Below are 21,033 nucleotides of genomic sequence, written 5' to 3' on the forward strand. Positions count from 1 at the left end.
AAGCCTAGTTATGTGATTACTCTAAGTACAGTACGTACGTACGTACTTGTTGCTTTGTACTGCTCCGACTTTATTTTTCCTTTTTTTGAGAGTTGAGTATCCAACCGATACATATAATTATTTCTAATTTCATTTCATCTATTTTTTCTTTTTCTTGGAAAGAATAATGTTTAAAAATTTTTGTAGTTTTTTATTTCATTATTATAATATATATATAATGGGCAAGTGGAGGTCGACGTACTTTAATTTGGAAGTATGTGCCGGCCATACATACGACAAGTTGGCACGCATTAATTATCGAGTTGCATTTAATTAGTATTCACGTGCATGATTGAAACCTTTGGCAAAGTCCTCGATCCATCGGTATGCATTATCTCATGTTTATCTATTGAGCATTGCTATTTATAAATTCATACATCATATATTAAAATTTTTTATTTTTTAAAATTTTTTTATATTTTATTATTCTTAAAATAATTAAATTATTCTACTCATAATTTATATAATACATATTTAATAAGAAAATAAAATTAATAAAATCATAAAAAAATTGATATGTGGTGAATGAAGTTTAGGAGTAGAATTTTTCTTATCTATTATATTCAAGATGCTCCAAATTTCCAATATTTTGACGTGAAAATGACTCTAGCACAACCACGCATGCACTCAAAAAATCTTTATTTCGCGTTAACTTTTCTCATACCGTCATACGTACGTACGTACGTACGCATGCATTATATATATTATTTATGGATGAAAAAATTGCGGCCAAAAAGCAGTTCTCACGCAGCAGATCATCATCATCTAGATCGATATTTCTAAATTAAATGTCATTAATTTTTATATTAATAAGTCATAACTATAATTTTAATTTACGAAATGAAATGAAATATATTTTAATAATAATAATAATAATAATAATATATGCACGTATGGAAGGCAGCTGGTAGCCAAAAAGTAGGCGTGTGTATATAATATATATATATATATAAATGATATTTGCAGTCGTGAATGTGTAAATACTGTGTAGTCACTTTAAAAAAATGAATAAATATGAGATCCACGTGAAAATAAATTAATTTTTTAATCGTAGATCTCACTCTTTTTTAAAATGACTATACCATATTTGTACATTCTACGACTTTAATGTTACATTACTTTTATATATATATATAATTTGTAAAACCCAGTACGACGAGAAAACGATATATATGCTTGATCAGCCACGGCTATTAATCCACTCATGTCTAATCTTTCTAGCCCATTTGATAACGCGTCGGCTCCTCAATGGTTATCTTGTAGTTTATAATGATCTCTTTTGGCCTGTTAGGCATATGTCATTTTCTCCTTCTTCTTTTTTAATTATTTTTATCAATATAAGTCATTTTCTTCGTTTATGATCATAATTATATCTATCGATCCGTCGATAAGCCATATTTCAATTCAAAATTCTTTTTATGATCCAACACCAAATTAGGCTCCTCCACGTAGCTAGCTTTTAGATGACCAAACTTTGCTGCTAGGTCACATGTCATCTCAGATGAGCTCTGTGTCACGTAAGCTAGCTCCCACATGAGTTCTTTAATTCTGCTATATATATTTTTTAGTTTTACATTTTATTTTATGTAGAATGATTAGCATATATTTTACTTTATGCTGAATGATTAGCATCTTGCCAATTTTAATAATCACAAGGGCCATTTTAGTAATCTAGTTTGCTCGATTTCTCTAGCCCGTACGTTAATGGTGATTAATTTATTTTTTATACGAATCAGAAGATTGATACAAAGTGAGATCTAAAATACAGGCTAGGAGATTGATCAAAAGTTTGACATCCTTTTGGAAACTTTGGATCTGAAATATATATTTAATGGACAGCTCTAAACCATTGATAAATTCAAAGTTGGGAAGCTTCATGAAAATTTACTAAGCGTCGTAGAAAAGAAAAGAATATGGAAAATTCCAACGAAATGTTTGCGATTTCAACTTATCTATTTTATCATTATAATTTTTATAAATTCTCACACAAAATATAAAGAATAATTTAATTTTTTTAAATTTTAAAATAATAATAATATTAAAAAATAATATTCTAACAATATTTTATTCAATCTTTAACTTTTATTTCATCTCAACTTAATCTTATTTACTATTCAAGTGATATCTCTGGACATGGATTAAAATTAAATATTTAACAATATTATAGGATAATTTATTTGTAGATCTCTCGTACTTTTAAATTAGAATGAAAATTCAAATCTAGAAAAAAAGACAGACGCTCGAGCAGAAAATTGGAATATATCCTGTGGTCAGCCGAGGATTAAGATCACAGCAATAATGGTAATCCTGTGGGCAAGTTTCACTGAATTTGAGAAAAAAACCCATATTACAAAAATCAAAAAATCTACCCAACATCTTACTATTCATACAACCTCCACACTCTACATTATTTTTAATTTTTATTATTTTTTTCTTTTATTAAATATTTAAAATAATTTAAAAAGAATAAACTAAAAAAAAAATTTAAAAAAATATTAAAAATTTAAAAAATTTAAAAAAGTGTGGAGTGTGGAGTGTGGTGAAGATTGTGTAGCAAAGCTCTACAAAAATAACCGGCCTCGTTTACTGGCAAAAGTTCGAAGTACGTATAAAGAAGGTAAGCATCCATCGTCACGCAGCAAGGAAAGGGACGAGACGACCTCTATCCTTAGCTGCTTAACACCTCCAAAACATAGCAAGCTCATAAAAGTTACTGGGTTTTCTCTCTCTCTATTTTTTTTTTTCCCTCAAGAAAGAAACAGGACATGTCTGCATAATTCTACCATTTTACTTCCATATAATTGTCTCTTTGGAAGTAGAGAAAAAAAAGAAAAAAGAAAAAAAGGAAGAAATGACACCAAAAAGAAGGGGGAAAAGATAGAGAAAGATTTAGCTAAGAATGCAAGAAATGGGAAAAGAAGGTTGAGAACATTATTGAAGGGTCCAATAAGATAAACAGACTTATAAGGTAAGGCAATGGTTGGCATGAGGGGGGCACTATAATTGAACAAAGAAGAAGCCACCACACTCTTATAAAATCATATGCATAGAGCCACCTTTTTGCCTTTTGACACTCTTATTATTATGGGTCTTAACTTTTCAGCAAAAATAAATAATTAAATAAAAGACAGATATTGTATACATTATCTCTCAGTACTCATTTTGTGATCTTTGGTATATTGTATAGTATAAACCCTTAAAATTACCTGAAAATTATATAACAAAAAGAGTCTCACTTTAGGTGACATTGTCTTTTACTGCTAATTTTGACAATTTTTGTGCCTATATAACACTTAGGGTTGGTTTGGATTAAAAAATGAGTTAAGATAATTTTAGATAAAAGAAAGAATGTTGAAAAAAATATTATTAGAATATTATTTTTTAGTATTATTATTGTTTTAAGATTTAAAAAAGTTAAATTATTTATTATATTTTATATAAAAATTTAAAAAAATTATAATAATCAAACAAGATAAAATATTTTATAAATCTAAACGGACCTGCATAAAGTACAGCAAGCTTGGGAATCAATTTCAAACCATGTTAATTAGCTATTTTAATTAAAAATTTAAAAGTACAATGTTATTTGTCACGTCTTATTTCATTTTTATTTTAAATTAAATTTTTATTGAAATGAATATGAATTAACTAATAGCGTCCTATCAATACAGAGGAATTTGCATGCGAGTCACGACTTTTCACGGATAGAGACAGGGAGTGGTTAACCGGTAAGTTTGTAGAGGTAGACTGGGGAGTGGTATTTATGTTTTGGTACCTTTTTTTCATTCCCTCTCTCTAAAAACGTATTGTATAATAAAAATCTCAATCTGCTCTTCCCAATTTTATCCAAGGAGAACGAGTCCTCCTCGAATCTCTTCCTTCCACTATTGCTTCGGCCTTCGGGTCCTGAAAACTAAAGAAAAAGCCCACCAACTGGAGAGGAACCGGGAGAGAGAGAGAGAGAGAGAGAGAGAGAGAGAGAGTGTCCGAAGTCATGGATTCGTTGGTTGTGGTGGGATTTCCAGCGTCCTTTTTTCGGTTTTGTTATTCCATTCCCTTTCAATCTCTTTCTTCCTTTTATGGGTCAAATTTTCACTCTTTATTTTTTTTAAAAAAAATTGTATATATATCATTTCACCATCTTTTAATGGTGCCTGTGAATGATTTCCAACTCTCTTTTTCAGGTTCAGATAAGTGGGATTTTCGGTGGTAATGTTTTGGGCTGAATGGTTTCTTCATTGGCAACGACAATAGCCATGGATTCTTCTTTCGAGAGTAACCCCTTCTTTCTCTGTTTTGTAATCATGGTTGTCTGCAAAAGAATTTTTTTTTTAATTAATTCTGGGCTCTGATTCTTAGGGATTCGTATTTTTGGAAGATGTTACGTCTTGGTCATTGAATGTTTGGGTTCGTTTTTTCCTTGTCGAGGTGCCAAAGGTTAATCTTTTGGAGGATTTGTAACCTGCATGATAGTCAGATTGCAGGAACATTGTGCTGTTCGTGATTTTCCAGCGTTCTGGTTGTTGATTAGAGTTTCTTGCTTTCCATGTTTATCAAATTTTGTCACTTTTATCTCGGGAGATTTAGTTTCTAGATGACTTCCTAAATGAAGGTCTACAAGTTTTGTCATATATTGGAAACTGTTCTGTGGTGGTTGAACGTTTCGAGTCGTTAGCTGCATCTTATCTGGTGATATAATGCCAGCGAGGTCACTTCTCTGCATGTTATTTTATCTCTGCATTATGTGGGGGCATGTCTTAATGTCAAAGAAGAGAGCTTATATATTATACTTGGGTTTATATAATACCTTTTTTGATAATCAGGTTGGTATACGCTAGCATGCTACCTTATCAAAAAACCCACGTGGTTACCCGGAGGAAAGTTTTGAGCCAGATGCATTTCAAAGTCAAATTAATTATTATTTTTTTCCTTTAATCTCACAACTAGTCCTGGGACTGCCAGTTTACCCGGTTACATACAACGACCAATAAATTTCCTGGAATATCTGACGTAGTTGGGGGGAGGGGGGGGTCTTTGTTAATGGGATTGGACCATTTGATTATTGTTGTGATGTAACCTATGGATTTTCTTTAATTTACTTGATGGTTTTCAGGTTCTCTAATCACTCTCGTAGATGTCTGGTAATAGATATTAGTTGACTGCAATCGGGTGCATGTGATATGGTTAATTATGTATTCTTCTGCAAGATCTCATCTTCTTTTTAGATTCAATTTTCCTATTATATAATTTGGGTCTCTTGCATTTTGTTTTTCAAATCATTTTACTTTTTTTTTTTTTTTCTGCCTAATCTTTGAAACTTGTTCAAATACTTATCTTTCTTGATTTGTTTGACTCTTCTCTTATAGTTTGTCCACTGGTATTTGTTTTCATTTTCCTTGATGTTAGGCGCTACACTTGATTCATCAAAATGCAGTAAGTTGAGTATGGAGGAGAAGAGGGAACTCGTGTATGAAATATCATGCTCACATGGTGCCTCTGAAATGCTGCAGTCATGGAGCCGTCAGGAGATTTTGCAAATCCTGTGTGCAGAGATGGGAAAAGAAAGAAAATATACTGGCTTGACAAAGTTGAAAATCATAGAGAACCTTCTGAAAATTGTATCTGAAAAGAAATCAGGGGGACATGAGACTGTAATTGACCTTGAACAACCTTCTTCACCTGCACTTGGCCAAAAAGCTATCAAAAGGCAGAGAAAAACTGATCACCCTTCTCGGCTATCTGCTCCAGCACACAATCTTCCTAACAATGATGGGAGCACTGCTTTAGGTAATACTATCTATTGCAAAAACTCAGCTTGCAGAGCTACCTTAATTCGAGTAGATGAGTTTTGCAAAAGATGTTCATGTTGCATCTGTTATCGGTATGATGACAACAAGGATCCTAGCCTGTGGTTGATTTGCAGCTCAGACCCTCCATTTCATGGTAATTCATGTGGCATGTCATGCCATCTGGAGTGTGCTCTAAAACATGAAAGATCTGGCATTTCCAAAGATGGACGATGTTCTGGACTTGATGGGAGCTTTTATTGTGTATCTTGTGGGAAAGTGAATGATTTGCTTGGGTAAATATTCCCATTTGGCAATTCTATTTTTATATTCATGTTAGTTGAGTTTATTTAAGTTTGCGCTTCAGTTTAAGATTTTTTTTTCATTTATGTTTGTTGATGCTTTCCTTTCCAGCATAAGTCCATCTTTAACAACATTGACCATGTTATTTTCCATGGGATACATACAAAGTTAAAATTAACCGAGTTACTTGGTATATGGGTGCTGCATGTTGTTTTCATGGTCTTATCAGCCTTAGCTGGCTGAAAATGCACAGTTATATTATGTTGGCGCCAGATTTGTGTTATGATCTTTCACTATTGAAGAAGAGCAATCTTTTAGCAACCTTTTTGGACTAATACTTTGGTTGGTTACTGATTATAAGGTTGCATATTCTTTGCCTTTACTGTCCTCAAATTATTCTATGTAATGGACGATAGGTTTAAGCATCATTTGGTTGAGCAGGACAATATTTGGTTTGTTATGCAGATATATTGATATACTATCACCTCCTTCTTTGTTTTTATTAGAAAGCACAATACACATCATCGCATGTTATTATCAAAGATCTGATGATAATTTTTTAAAAAAAAGAAAACTCTCACCCTCTCTTGAGAAGTATAAATGAGATTTTTGAGTGGAAGCATACTCTTTCCCCTCTGCTACATTATCCTAATCTATAATATCTATATTTGGAGTTGCTAAGCCTGCACCCAAACATTGCTCTTCCCCTTAAACCTACGGAACATGATATGTGCCATTGAATGTTTTCTGAACTGGGTCTATGAGAAATAACTTTCTATTCTCATATCAACACATTGAATGTTAGTAAACATATCTTGTTTAAATTTTATATGGAATGCTCACTTGTGTCTGGGCTGAATTTTTAACAGTACCTACATTATTGAAATTACACTACTCTTAACTTTTATTCATAGATGAAACAGACTTGTGGTGTTGTCTGATTGGGTTTGATTTCATAAAATGTATGTAGATGCTGGAGAAAACAACTGATGACAGCAAAGGATACAAGACGTGTTGACATACTGTGCTATCGTGTGTCCTTAAGCCAAAAGCTATTAAAGGGGACTGAAAAGTATCAAAAGGTTTCTGAGATCGTGGATGAAGCTGTTAGGAAGCTTGAAGCTGATGTGGGTCCTTTAACTGGTTTACCTGTAAGGATGGGAAGGGGTATAGTCAATAGGCTTTCTTCAGGACCGGAAGTTCAGAAACTCTGTGGCTTGGCTGTGGAGTCACTAGACTCCTTGCGTTCTAATACATTTTTGCATCCATCGCCTGATCCTGTGATCCAAGGTAATATTTTTTTTATTTTTGTATGTGCTGTTTCATCAAAACCACCTATTGGTTTTTGTGGTCCGGCAATATGGTGATCATGTGTAACATACAGATAATTACCTATTCCCTGTAAAATTCAAGTTTATCTATTTTCTTTAACAATTTAAAATTTGAGTTAGGGTGGTTTGCCTTCCTTGTTGCTTGAACTATTTTCTTTTATGATGTGGTTTGGTGTCTTGAGTTATTGAGAATTGAGGAAAATAGTGACGATTCTTCTGTCTTGTTCCCTTCAACATGTACAGAATCAAATTCAATTGCTCCCAATATTGTCAGATTTGGAGATATCCATGCAACATCCCTCACTGTGATTTTGGGTTCAGATGATTCTTCACCAGAAGATCTTGTTGGTTATACCTTATGGCATCGAAAGGCTCATGATGTGGATTATCCGGCAGAACCTACTTGTAAACTTGTTGCTCCCAATACAAAGTTTGTTGTCACAGGACTAACTCCAGCAACAGAGTATAGTATTAAAGTCGTATCACTTAATGGTACAAGAAATTTGGGTATGTATGAAGTTTGTCTCTCAACAGGTAGTTCTGATGATGAAGTTCTAAACAACTTTGTAAGAAGTGAAAGCCCAGCTACGAACTGTAGTAGCCTTTCTAACCCTTCCTCGGTGGAAGATGAAACTAATAACATTACTCCATATAGTGACCAGGCTGATAAACGAGCAGATACTTATCTCACTTATAGCAAGGATGCCAATAAATTTATTTCTGTTAAAGGATGTGATGATGCTTTGTGCAGTGATATGGGTGAAAGAAACCCATCAGATATGGTTTCAGTGTTGGATGAGGAACATGCTTTGCAGACAGTTGGCTCTGGACCCAATTCTGATGTCTTAGAGCTTGAGAACAAGAACTCCCAAGATAACCAAATTACCGAGGACATGAGCACTGATGATGGGTCGAATTCCCCTGTTCAGACGGGGATGGAATGTGTGCCATTTGTCAGCAAGTCAGAAGCTGGCTTGCCCACTACACCATGCAAGTTGGAAGTCCTCAAGGATGCGGTAGGTAGGAATGGAAGATCCAAATTCTGCAGCAGGGATCTGGAAAATGGGATTGGCAAAGGAGAGGAACCCCAAGATGGAAGCACATCAAAAAAGAGAAGTATGGAAAGGCGGGAGGGGGAATGTGCAGCAAATGGTATCTCAGACAGGGATTTTGAGTATTATGTGAAAGTAATCAGATGGTTAGAGTGTGAGGGACACGTAGAGAAGAATTTCAGGCAGAAATTCCTGACTTGGTATGGCCTGAGGGCCACCCCACAAGAGGTAAGGATTGTTAAGGTTTTTGTCGATACTTTTCTTGAAGATCCAGCATGTCTTGCAGAGCAGCTTGTGGACACCTTTTCAGAAAGTATTTCAAGCAAGAGATCATCTGTGGTGCCAGCAGGATTTTGCATGAAGCTTTGGCATTGACCGTCTTGTGAGGGGTTTTGCTATTAGACGGAGGAGCTTTTGAATGCAAGCCCCATCGGGGTTTGTGTAAATTAATTCTTTACCGCCCCCTTCCTAGCATTCATCATTTAGACTACCATCAGTTATATTTACGTATCACCATTATGCCATTCTTATGACGATGTAAGAAGCTTAGCGCTCGTTCCATTTTATATGCAGTCTGTCTCAAACATGGATATTATTCCATTTTTGTCATTTTATTTACGTAATTGCTTATGAATGTGGTGGTCTTTGTACATGTTCTTTGAGTCGGCAACAATATCCATGTTCTTTGTACATACAGGTTGATTGAAGTTTCTGACGCAGGAAACTCTGAAAGGTTGAGAGGAGTGTGTGGTTGGTATGGTGAAGGGTTGTGCAGAAGAAGTGAGGAAAGTTGAGGTAACGGTGTCGTGTGGTAATAAGAAGACGTTAGTAATTCAATATGTTGTCGCTTTATGTAGTAGAAACTGAATAGATAAGTGTTAATGCAGTCATTTCATTAATTGTTCAATGTAATTGTAATACGATGTCTTATTGAAAGTAAGTACAGAAGGTACAAATACTCGAGTTGGAGAGAACATTCATCAACTTTGATTCATTCAATAGATTTCTCTCTCTCTCTCTCTACTCCTTGATTCCTTTTGGAGATTGACTATCTCGAATCAGTCGTAATTGGGCCCATTACAATTGGTATCAGAGCCATGGTGGAAGGGACGCATTCTTATGCTCAAATTGTGGACTCTGTGAATCATCTTCGTCAATAGCAAGAACGTCAGTAGAAGCAAATTGAGGATGCAATCGGATTGTTGTTACAACAACAAGAGACAGCAAGATTGGATAGAGAAACGCAGGATAAGAGATTTCATGATGTGTTACAACAAATCTCGAGAATTTCTTGTAATGCTTCGGAGGGGAATGGTACGACCAACATAAATTCTCAAGAGCTTAATGAAGGTTCGGGGAAGGTTCAACATCGTGAGAATTGTGATAGAGGCTTCATCAAGGGAATTAAGTTGGAATTTCCTCAATTTTCTGGACATGATCCATCTGCATGGATAGATAGGGCCAACCAGTACTTTTTGTATCATCAAGTACCTCTTGGTCAACATATATTCATAGCTTCTTTCCATATTGATCAAGAGGCTTTGATCTGGTTTCAAGATGCAAGTGAGGCGAGGGCAATTCATTCTTCAAAGGAGTTTATTTAGGCAGTACAGATCAGGTTTGGATCATCTCCATTAGATGATCCTATGATTACTCTAACACGCTTGAAATAGGTTAGTATAGTTATTTCATACAAGGCTGAATTTGAGATTCTTTCTAACAGAATTAGGGGAATATCTGAGAAAAACAAACTTAGTTGTTTTATGAGTGGCTTGCGTGATGAAATTTGATTGCATGTTAGGATGTTAAATCCTATGATTCTTAAAGATGCTTTTGGCTTTGCCAAAATACAAGAGCAGTATGTGTTGAGTACTAGAAAGCCTTGGAAGAGTAGCACTACAGATTTTAATTAGTTTGGGTCAGGGTCTAGTATGTTGAAGTCTAGACAGATGGTTCAACTTTGGGAGCACCAAGGACTCAGCCTTTGGCAAAGTTACCATATCAGAAGGTGTTTGAATCTCATATGCAAGATAGGCGCAAGAAAAACCTTTGTTACTGTTGTGATGAAAAATAGCATCAAGGCCATAGGAGCCTCAAGCCTAAATTGTTTTTGTTGGTAGGTATGGAGTTGTTTGGGGTTAGTGATGATGCAGTTGAATTAGAGCTTGTTGGAGTGTCTGATGGTGGAAATGAGCAGTTGGAACACTCTGGAGAGATAGCTTCGATTTCTCTGCAATCTATCATTGGGGTTCCAAGCCCTAGAACTATGAGGATTATGGGTCAATTGGGAAAAAAGAAAATGGTGGTTCTAATAGACATTGGAAGTACTCACAATTTTGTTGATACTTTTGTGGCTGCAAGGTGTAATTTGCCTATACAACAGAATCAATCTATTCAAGTGAGAGTAGCCAATGGACAATTGATTCAAAGCAAAGGTAGGTATACTTCTATTGGGGTGCAGATCCAAGGTACAACCTTTGCCATCGATTTTTTTACATTGCCCTTAAGGGGCCGTGATGTAGTTCTTTGTGTGCAATGGCTCTTTTCACTAGGGTCTATACTATGAGATTTCATTAAACTGAAGATGCAATTTACATATAAGGGGAATGCCACTTCTCTTACAGGTATTACAGCTTCTCAAAATGAAATAGTTGATGGTAGGGAGTTTTCAAGTATCACGAAGTATAGCAAGAAAGGGTTGTTCCCATTGAATCCAATGGTGTTGAAGAGTTATTGAAGCAGTTTCATAAAGTATTTGAAGAACCTAAGGATTTACCACCCCATAGGTCACATGATCACCAAATTAACTTGAAGCAAGAGACACCAGTAAGTGTCAGGCCTTATAAATACCCCTACTATTAGAAAATTGAAATTGAAAAGATTATTAAAGAGCTGCTGGATTTAGGAGTCATTCGACCAAGTTAGTCACCCTTTTCATCTCATGTGTTATTAGATTATTAGTCAGAAAATCTGATGGCACATGGAGAATGTGCATGGACTAAAGAGCTTTGAATGAAGCTACTATCAAGGATAAGTATCCAATCCCTGTGATAGTTGAGTTGTTGGATGAGCACTCGGGATCTTCAGTATTTTCTAAGTTGGATCTCAGGGCAGACTACCATCAAATTCACATGAGGAGTGAGGATGTACATAAAACTGTTTTCAAGACTCATGAAAGGCCTTATGAGTTCATCGTCATGCCTTTTGGACTCACGAATGCCCCTTCAACATTCCAAGGGCTTATGAATGAAGTGTTTAGGCTCTTTCTTCAAAAGTTTGTCATGTATTTTTTGTTGACATCCTTGTATATAGCAATTGGCATCCCATTTGTTGCATCTATCTACAGTTTTACAAAACTAACAGCAGCATCAGTTGCATGCAAAGAAATCCTGTAGGAAATTTATAAAAGGGTATGGTCAAATTGCTACTCCTTTGACTGAACTACTGAAAAAATGCATTTTTATGGTCTGATAGTGCTACTAAAGCCTTTAATGCTCTCAAGGCGCAGTGTCAAGTCCTCATGTGCTTGTATTGCCAGATTTTTCAAAGGGGTTTGTCATTGAATGTGATGTGTGTGGAACTGGGGTGGGTGCTGTTTTAATGCAGGATCAGAAGCCTTTGGCCTTCCTCGGCCAGGCTCTTAAGGGCAAGAATTTGTCACTTTCCACCTATGAATAGGAATTGCTAGATTTAGTTCTAGCTGTTAAAAAGTGGCGACAGTATCTTTTGGGAAGTGCATTTATAGTAAGAACTAACCATCATAGTCTGAAATACTTATTGGAGCAGAAAATATGTACAATTTCATAGCAGAAGTGGCATCCTAAATTGTTGGCTATGAGTTTACCATTGAGTACAAGAAATGGATGGATAAAAAAGTAGTAGATGCCTTGTCAAGAAGATATCAAGTGGTAGAAACTGGAGAGTTGGTTGCCTTGTCATTTCCAACTCCAACATGGTTGGTTGAATTAAAGGCTGCTTATGAGGAAGATTAGATTGTTCAGCTGTTGATCACTTCCTCACAACTTAATGCAACTGCTTATCCTTCCTTTAGTTTGAAGCATGGGGTGTTGTTTAAAAAAAGAAGGATATATGTGCTTAACTCTTCTCAGTTGAAGTCTAAAATTTCTAAAATTTTAAACTTCATTCATGCCAGTCCTTCTGCTATCCACTCAAGGTTTCACAAATCCTTGCATAAGGCCAACGCTGATTTTTATTGGCCTGGTTTGAAGTCCGAGATTAAGCAATTTATTCATGAATGTTAGGTGTGTCAGAGAAACAAAGTGGAAAAATGTGTTTCCAACAAGCTTGCTACATCCTTTGCCACTACCAAATCATGTGCAGACTGATATTTCAATGGATTTTGTAGAGGGATTGCCAATTTCTAAGGGATACTCAGTGATCATGGTGGTGGTGGATCACTTGTCAAAGTATGCTCATTTTATGCCCTTGAAACACATTTTTTCAGCTGCTAAGGTAGTCTTGCTCTTTCTGAATAATTTTTTTAAGCTTCATGGCATGTCTAAAACCATTGTGTCAGATAGAGGATCAACTTTTACAAGTTTATTTTGGAAGGAACTATTTCATTTGCAAGGGATTAATTTGTCTGCCCATCACCCGCAAAGTGATGGCTAAACTGAAGCTGTGAATAAGTGTCTGGAGCATTTTCTCAGATCATTCACTGGTGATAAACCTAAGTTGTGGGTCGATTGACTCTTATTGGCTGAGTGATGGTATAACACTACTTTTCACACTTCCACAAAGCTTACTCCTTTTGAGGTTGTGTATGGAATTCCTTACACTCGACTTCAATCATATATTCTTGGCCTTACAAGTAATCCAGTAGTGGATGAAGTATTGAGAACTAGAGAATGGATAATGGTGATATTGAAGGGTTTCCTGCCAGTGGCTTAAGAGAGGATAAAGTTTTACTATGATAAGCATAGAATCAAAAGGGAGTTTTCAATGAGGGATTGGGTTTATCTTAGACTACAGCCTTATAGGCAACAATTTCTTGCAGTGAGGCGAAACTTGAAACTGTCTTCTAGATATTTTGGTCCATTTCAAATTATGCACAAGGTGAGAAAGGTAGCCTACAGACTGAACTTACCCTCAGATTTTCTTCTACATCCTATTTTCCATGTCTCTTCTTTGTCACATCACTTTCCACTTTACCCTTAGTTAATATGCATGGGGAATTGATTCTTGAACCTGAGTAGATCTTGCAGCGCAGGAGTAAGATTGTTAATAATAGGATTGTGGTTGAAGTGTTGGTGCAATGGAAGGGTGTTGCTGTAGATGATAGCACATGGGAGCCCTATTGGCAACTACATCAGAAATTCCCTCACCTTGTGGCAAGGTGCTTTAAAAGGGAGAAGGTATGTCATGGTTCTGAGAAAGGTTGAGAGGAGTGTGTGGTTGGTATGGTGAAGGGTTGTGCAGAAGAAGTGAGGAAGGTTAAGGTAAGAAGTGACAGTTTGTTAGTTACAAGCCAGAGTAGAAACGATGTCGTGTGGTAATAAGAAGATGTTAGCAATTCAATATGTTGTCACTTTGTGTAGTAGAAACTAAATAGATAAGTGTTAACGAAATCGTTTCATTAATTGATCCAATGTAATTGTAATACGATGTTCTATTGAAAGTAAATACAAAAGGTACAAATATTCGACTTGGAGGGAACATTCCTCAACTTTGATTCATTCAACAGATTTCTTTTTCTCTACTTTTCTCTCTCTTTACTCCTTGATTCCTTCTAGAGATTGACTATCTCGAATTAATCGTAATTGGGTCCAATATAGAGGGTTGGTGGTAATCTTGAGCCCTTGACAGAGTAAAATCATCTTAGAATGAGATTGTGATACGTGTGGAGAAATTTGGCAAATCAGTTGATTATCTTCAACTCAACTGTTCGATGCAAAGATATGGCAGAGATTTGGGTTTAATAGGTTATGCTAAACAGTGTTATGGACTTTCTTCTTGGAATGGAAAGTCTCGCTAGTTTAATAAGTGGTAAAACATGTAATTGTACTCAACAAATTGCATTATATTAAAATAAAATATATTTTCTCAGTAAAATATGAAATTATATTCAACACCCCGATCGATCAAGATTTCCTAAAATTTGGATCTATTGACTTTCGAGTCGTGCTACACTCACTGTCTCCAATCAGACCAATAGTGATGCTTTTCTTAATTCTATTCATTCACACGATTGAGAGGTCAATTGCCTCCAATCAGACCAATAGTGATGGCCTCAACTGTGACATAATTCTCCAAGCCCAAATTATAGGTAATTCTTTCTCCGTAGTTGCGTACAAGTGGATCAACAATAATGAGGTTAACTTGGATTGCATAAAACTTTTTTTTTTCTAATCAAACTTGCATATTTATAAATAAGAAGTTTAAGTTACAAAACTAGGAGGGTCCTTGCCACTATCAATAAGTACAATACTAGAAGGTAAAATAGCTACTGGTATGCGACCAATCACTCTGTTTGTTACGGCTCATTGTGCCATAGAATGCGCAAATCAATTTTGAAATCGATCTATTTTTTTAAAACACCATCCTTTATGAGAGGACATGATAAGAGCAATATCTTCAGAGATGGTAGAAATTTGCCAGATTGTTGATGACCTTTGAATTGCTGAGACTACGAGAAGAGAATCTCCTTCAATTGTGGCATCTGGAAAATTTAAATATTTAGCCATATTGACTGCAAGTCTTGCCACAATTACTTCCGCTACTACTAGAGTTGTTGTTCCAATATCTTCTGTCCATATTTCAATTGCACTTCATTCATTATCACAACTTACTGCAGAGGTCAAAGAGAACGATGTCTTGACTGCAGCATCAAACAAAATGCTTATAGTGTTGAGATGAGGGTTTTCCCATAATTGTGGTTGCTTTTCTTTCAGTTTCATTTGCCAAGGAGATAGATATTCTTGATAAAGAAAATCCAATTGATCTATAGCTTTCCTAATAGATAAAGTTGTTTGATTATGGACTATATTATTTCTTAATCTCTAAGTGAAATCCAATATTAGAACTGCAAATAGCTGGAAAGGGTGTACTTCATGTGAGCTTAATCTCAGCTTTAGCCCTGGATCAAGAATGAAAGATATCCAATCTTGTTTTGTAACAATTGCCATGGAAGACAGATTTAATGGCCACTTGCTTTGGCTCCATAGGATTTTTTATAGAAGACATTTGAGAAAAATATGTAGTATTTCTTCTTTCTCGTTACATAGCAATTAAAAAAAGGCATAAATGATATAAAATTCTTTAGCCTTCTTCTAATTAGAAGTAAATTCCAAAGAATTTTTTTCAAAAAAAGTTTATGGCATGAATTTTTAGTTTCCAAATTTCTCATCCAACCATAAAGCATGCTGTTAAGACACGAACGTACTCATCCACCCATAATAAATAGTTGCGATCAGGAGTCATGTCTTTATTTAATTGAAACGGTTATGCTCATTTGTCTGCAACTTTGTATCAGAAACTCTTCAATGGCGCGATGAATTGCGGGGGGTCCCAATCCCTTGCTTCGCGTGCCATATCATGTACTGCAGAAAGTGATGACTATATTAAAGAAGTTGGAGTTGGTGATACACTCCAAGCTAAACAACCCAATAAAACTCTAACACCACATCGTACCCACCGTCTTTGTATTACCGCTTTCCCCCTACAAATCATACATCACCTCGAAAACAGCCAACCCGATTCTTTGTCCTATACTCCAACCACTTGAAGTTTGCACCACCTTCAGGAACATACTTTTAGTCATTTGCAATTCCATCCTCTGTGGCTGTTCCGTTTCCTCTTGTTGATCTTCCTTTCAGCACCCCTGTTTGAAGATGTCTGCCGGGATCTTCACAGCTCCGGTCACTGGATCAGGATTTATTAGCTTGAAATCCAACTCGAGAAAGCTGCCGGTAAAAGATTCTACTGGATGGAACCAGAAAACTATCTCCAACGGTTCTAGAACTTTCTGCATGAAGGTAATGTTAATGTTACTAATGATCTGAATCTGCTCAAGTTCTCATGTGTCAGTACTGGTCCTTGATTGTTTTTCTTTCCTTTCTAAATTATTTTGTTTAAACAGACATGGAATCCCATTAATAACAAGAAGTTCGAGACACTCTCCTATCTCCCTCCTCTCTCGGATGATTCAATCGCAAAGTAGATAGACTACATGATCAAAAAGGGATGGATCCCTTGCCTTGAGTTTGACCAGGTAAGATGAACTAAAATTTTAGATGACGTTTCCCTCATTCTTCTTTTAACAAGTGAGATCTTTACTTTTTCAACTTGTTGGTAGAAAAGAGGGCGTATAAACCACTTATATATGGAAATAAAGAGAAGAATTGGATATATGCTTCTTTTGGATACAAAAGTTATATAATCTGAAGCACGCTTTTGATTCCATGGAATTTAAGGTGGGGAGTGTTCGTAGAGAGAATAGCCAAATACCAGGATACTATGATGGGAGGTATTGGACATTGTGGAAGCTGCCAATGTTTGGCTGCAATGACTCATCTCAAGTCCTCAATGAAATCCAAGAGTGCAAAAAGACGTACCCAAATGCCTATATACGCTGCTTGGGCTTTGACAACAAGCAGCAGGTGCAGTGCATGGCCTTTGTTATTCAGAAACCGACCGCCACCAGCGGCAGCACCGGCGCTTAAGATGGTTCAGTCTCTTTACCCAAAGATTTCCAAAGGTTTTCTCCTTCCTAAAGTTTTTTTTTTTTATTCCCTTTCTGCTGTTTACCAATAAGAAATCTGGGTGTTTGTGAGGAGGATTCCTCCATCTCGAATCAGTACAATGGTCGGCAACTTTTTAATATGTATTGGCATCTTTGAGGAAGATACTCAAATAGTCAAATGAAGTTCTATTCATAATCTACTTTTATGATATTTTTTTATTATATCTAGTTATCTACCTTTATGGTCTGTGTGCGAGAAAACAGCCCATAGTTTTTGGCTTCTTTTTGGTGGGGGCAAGGAGGGGCAAAAAATTCAATTCCGTACAATTCTAAAGACATAATATCATTCGTATTGGATTAGTCAAATATTTTTTTATCTTTAAATTTAATAAATATCATTTATATTTATTCTATATTAAATTAATTAAATTATTTTTATTCAAACTATAAGTTACAGTAAATTTATTATTCTTTTCAAATATAAAAAAAATTATAGCAAATTTAAATGTATTTTTTGAAATTATTATATTATAAATATGAGATTTTTATTGATATGAAATTTTACCATCTATATACATATGAGATTATTATATTATAAATTGTTAGATTGTGAAAATAAAAATGAATATGATTTGTTAGAGGTTATTGAAGATTATGAAATAAAATAAAAATTAATTAAAAAATATAAATAATAAAAAATAATAATATTTTATCATTATAGAGAGTGATGATTAATTTAATATAGACTTCAAGTTTTGAATGATTAATTAAAGGTGAAAAAGTTATATCTTAATCAAAATTTAAAAAATAGGATGATCAATCTAATACTATGCTCTAAGAGCACTCCAATGAGTTTTGTAAAACCTATTTTTATGTAAAATTTGAAGAAAAGTAACTCAAAAGTGCCTTTAATGGATTATTTATTTTCAAATCTATTTTACATTTTACTACAGTGTTCAGTTACATTTAGCATAAACTATTCGTAAATGTAAAAATATTTTATTTATTTATTTTCTTTTCATATACTTTATCTCTCATAATAATTTCTCTCTTTATACTTTTTTTCAATAAATTATTAAATAATATAATATAAAGAAAAAATAGATAAATAAATGTATAGTATATTATAAAAGTCATATATAAAATAGAAAAAATAAATTTTAATAATATATTTTAAAAAATAAGATTTATGAATTATTGTGAGTGCTCTTAAGAGGTGGGGGCAGCAACCAAGAATGGTAATTATGACTTATGCAACCCCTGGGATCTATTGAATTGCTCTAAGTCAAATCTCATAGATACGTTGCCCCCTTGTTATATGGTAACTAATAATTAAGAATAATGCTACTCTCATCACTCTCGGTCCCGCTCTAGGTCTCGCTATATATTTTTTTAATATATTTTTTTTTACTTAATGATTAAGTAAGTGTTTTTTAATGATATTATAATTTTTTTAATTTTTTTTAAAATATTTTATAGTGTTAAAAAAATACATGTATAAAAAAATAATATAAAAAAACACTATATTTTACACTGAGCGGGACTGAGAGGGGGAGAGGGAGCGGGGGCTGTAGCACGGTTCAATAACTAATTAGTGACAGTTTTACCACGGAAAAGTTTTTATTCTGAAGGCCGTATCAAGAGCACAATTTAATTTAATTTAAGCGTTTATTTGACATAATTTAATTTTAAAAAAAATAAATTTTGAATTTTATAAATTAAATATTACTATTTAAGTAATATAAATGGTGTATTCTATATACTGACTTGAGAATAAAATAATTATATATTTAAGATTGCAGTGAAAAATATATCTTATAATTTTATGATTTATAGCTTATAGCTTAAGTAATAAGTTTCAACTATTAAAAATTTATTTATTGTTTATAAAACACTTTTAAACATGTTACGTTTGTTTAGAAACAAATTAAAAAAATATTTTTTGAGTTTGAAATGATTTTTTTTTGAAAAAAATTATAACCATATCCTTAAAAATAATAATTATCTGAAAGTTATATGAGTATTTTTATCTATTGATAGCTTTTTTAAAATTCAAATTATGTTCTGTATTATCTAAAAAAATACTTTTAAATTTTTCTTTGAACTTACCTTTTAATTTATTTGAGATTAAAAAATGCTTTAATATGTAAAATCTAAACAATCTAATTTTTCATTAAAAAAACTTTCTAAAACTATTTAAATCTTTTTTAAAACTCCTACCAGTATGTCGTACGTTAAAGATGGAGAAATAATTGCAAAAGAAAAGAATAACTGTTGAGAGCATTGATAGTAGACTAGTTAAAATTTGGTCAAAATTTGATTAGAAAATTCATTTTTATAAATTTAGCTAGTTACTTTATAAGAATATCAAATAACAGACTTTCTAAATCTTTCCCTATTTTATTAAAACACTGATTTTGACATTTTCAAATATTTTAATTATAATTATAATTTGAATATTTATTTATTATTAAAAAAGTATACAATAATTTTATAACGTTTATATTATTCTTAACGGATATAATTTTTTAAACTGATATATTTTTCCAACGATCATATCTTTACAACGGATATATTTTCACAACAGATATATTTCCAACGGTTATATTTTTTTACAATGGTCATATCTCTAACTGTTATATTTTTTCATTATAAAATATAATATTTTCTCAACAATTTCATTCATTTCAACTCAAGTCTCTGCGAAATCTTTTTTTTTTTTCATTTTCCTTCAATTGATCGCTCGTTTTTTCACAAATTAATAATTATCAATTCAGATTCTGACAAAGAATTTGAGACAGTGGGATAAGTTATTTTAAATGTTATTAATGCAAAAGACTTTCACATCAATAATATATTGGATGACTTAAAAATAAGACTTGTAAATAGATTTATCTAAAATGTTATTAAAACCATGTCAAGTTTAATTTTATGGCATCTTTGGCTTTGAACAAAATATTTCTATTTTTGCTTTTATTTAGGCGGAGGTAAGTGGGTCCGCGTAATCCACTTCATCCCAGGGAATTGAAAAACAAAAAAGTTGTCGAGAGGAACTTCTTCTTCCTTTCTCTGCATTTTCCATCTCTTCTTTCAAGTTTGAACTTTGAACCCATGTTTGTGAACTTGTGTCACGATCATTATTCCATCAAAAATCCATAGATTACAGCAAGTAAGTTTTCCCCCAGCGATTTTGTGTTTGTGATTCTTGCTATTTTTTTCTCCGAAATTCCATACTTAAAAATATATAGCTCAAAGTTTGTATGTTCTCGTGCACTATTTCAGTTTACATGATACTCCTATATTGCGTTTGGCTCTGTTTTAATTCGATCGCTGAGAAAATGAATTTTGGTGGAGTTCTTGCGGTGGGAGTCCTTCGGCTGCAGTTGATTCCACTACGGTGGAGTTTGTGTTTTGGGTAAGAATAAATATAAATAGAAGTTACTATTAGGAGTATTTATTTTGCACACATAATATGACATCATGTAGATTACACATCTCCTCAAGTGAGTGTTGAAAACAATTAACTAGAAGCAGTTATGCAGTGAGTACAAAATATGCACTACTATAATAATTTCTCTAACATTACTCGGCAGAAAATACCTGGGACTCAAGATTTGAGAACCCTTCAACATTTATAAATACCAATAGAGTAATCGCCGTATTTTTTTAAAAAATTAATATTTATAATATTAAAGTGAGCAATCTGAACGTAATCCTTTTGAATAAAACACTACTTTATCTATCTTGATTTTAAATTTGTACCCTGCATACCATTATTTTATGAGGAAAAGAGACCATCTGGAAGTAATTGAATAAGACTA

At 33.8% G+C, this 21,033-nt stretch overlaps 1 protein-coding gene and 1 pseudogene across 2 annotated transcripts; both read left to right on the forward strand.

Annotated features, from left to right (window-relative positions):
• Positions 1-3,836: 3,836 nt before the first annotated feature.
• Positions 3,837-9,163, forward strand: LOC108998825 (VIN3-like protein 2). 2 transcript variants are annotated; one of them, XM_018975534.2, is made up of 5 exons: positions 3,837-4,077; positions 4,224-4,314; positions 5,446-6,121; positions 7,099-7,418; positions 7,703-9,163. In XM_018975534.2, the coding sequence occupies exons 2-5, from the start codon at positions 4,266-4,268 to the stop codon at positions 8,884-8,886; spliced, it is 2,229 nt and encodes a 742-aa protein (XP_018831079.1). In that variant the 5' UTR covers positions 3,837-4,077; positions 4,224-4,265; the 3' UTR covers positions 8,887-9,163. The 2 variants fall into 2 exon arrangements, with proteins under 2 accessions (XP_018831079.1, XP_018831076.1); XM_018975531.2 differs by having other exon boundaries at positions 3,837-4,051.
• Positions 9,164-15,922: 6,759 nt separating this feature from the next.
• LOC108998828 lies at positions 15,923-17,420 on the forward strand (annotated as a pseudogene).
• Positions 17,421-21,033: the final 3,613 nt, after the last annotated feature.

This window comes from Juglans regia, chromosome 11 (assembly GCF_001411555.2).
Source record: "Juglans regia cultivar Chandler chromosome 11, Walnut 2.0, whole genome shotgun sequence".
Lineage (NCBI taxonomy): Eukaryota > Viridiplantae > Streptophyta > Magnoliopsida > Fagales > Juglandaceae > Juglans > Juglans regia.

Excerpts from the sequence above, each read along its gene's own strand:
- LOC108998825 (XM_018975534.2), top strand. The coding sequence starts at position 4,266 with ATGGTTTCTTCATTGGCAACGACAATAGCCATGGATTCTTCTTTCGAG. Across the intron at positions 4,315-5,445 it reads CATGGATTCTTCTTTCGAGA|GCGCTACACTTGATTCATCA; the intron begins GTAACCCCTTCT and ends CCTTGATGTTAG. Across the intron at positions 7,419-7,702 it reads GCCTGATCCTGTGATCCAAG|AATCAAATTCAATTGCTCCC; the intron begins GTAATATTTTTT and ends CAACATGTACAG.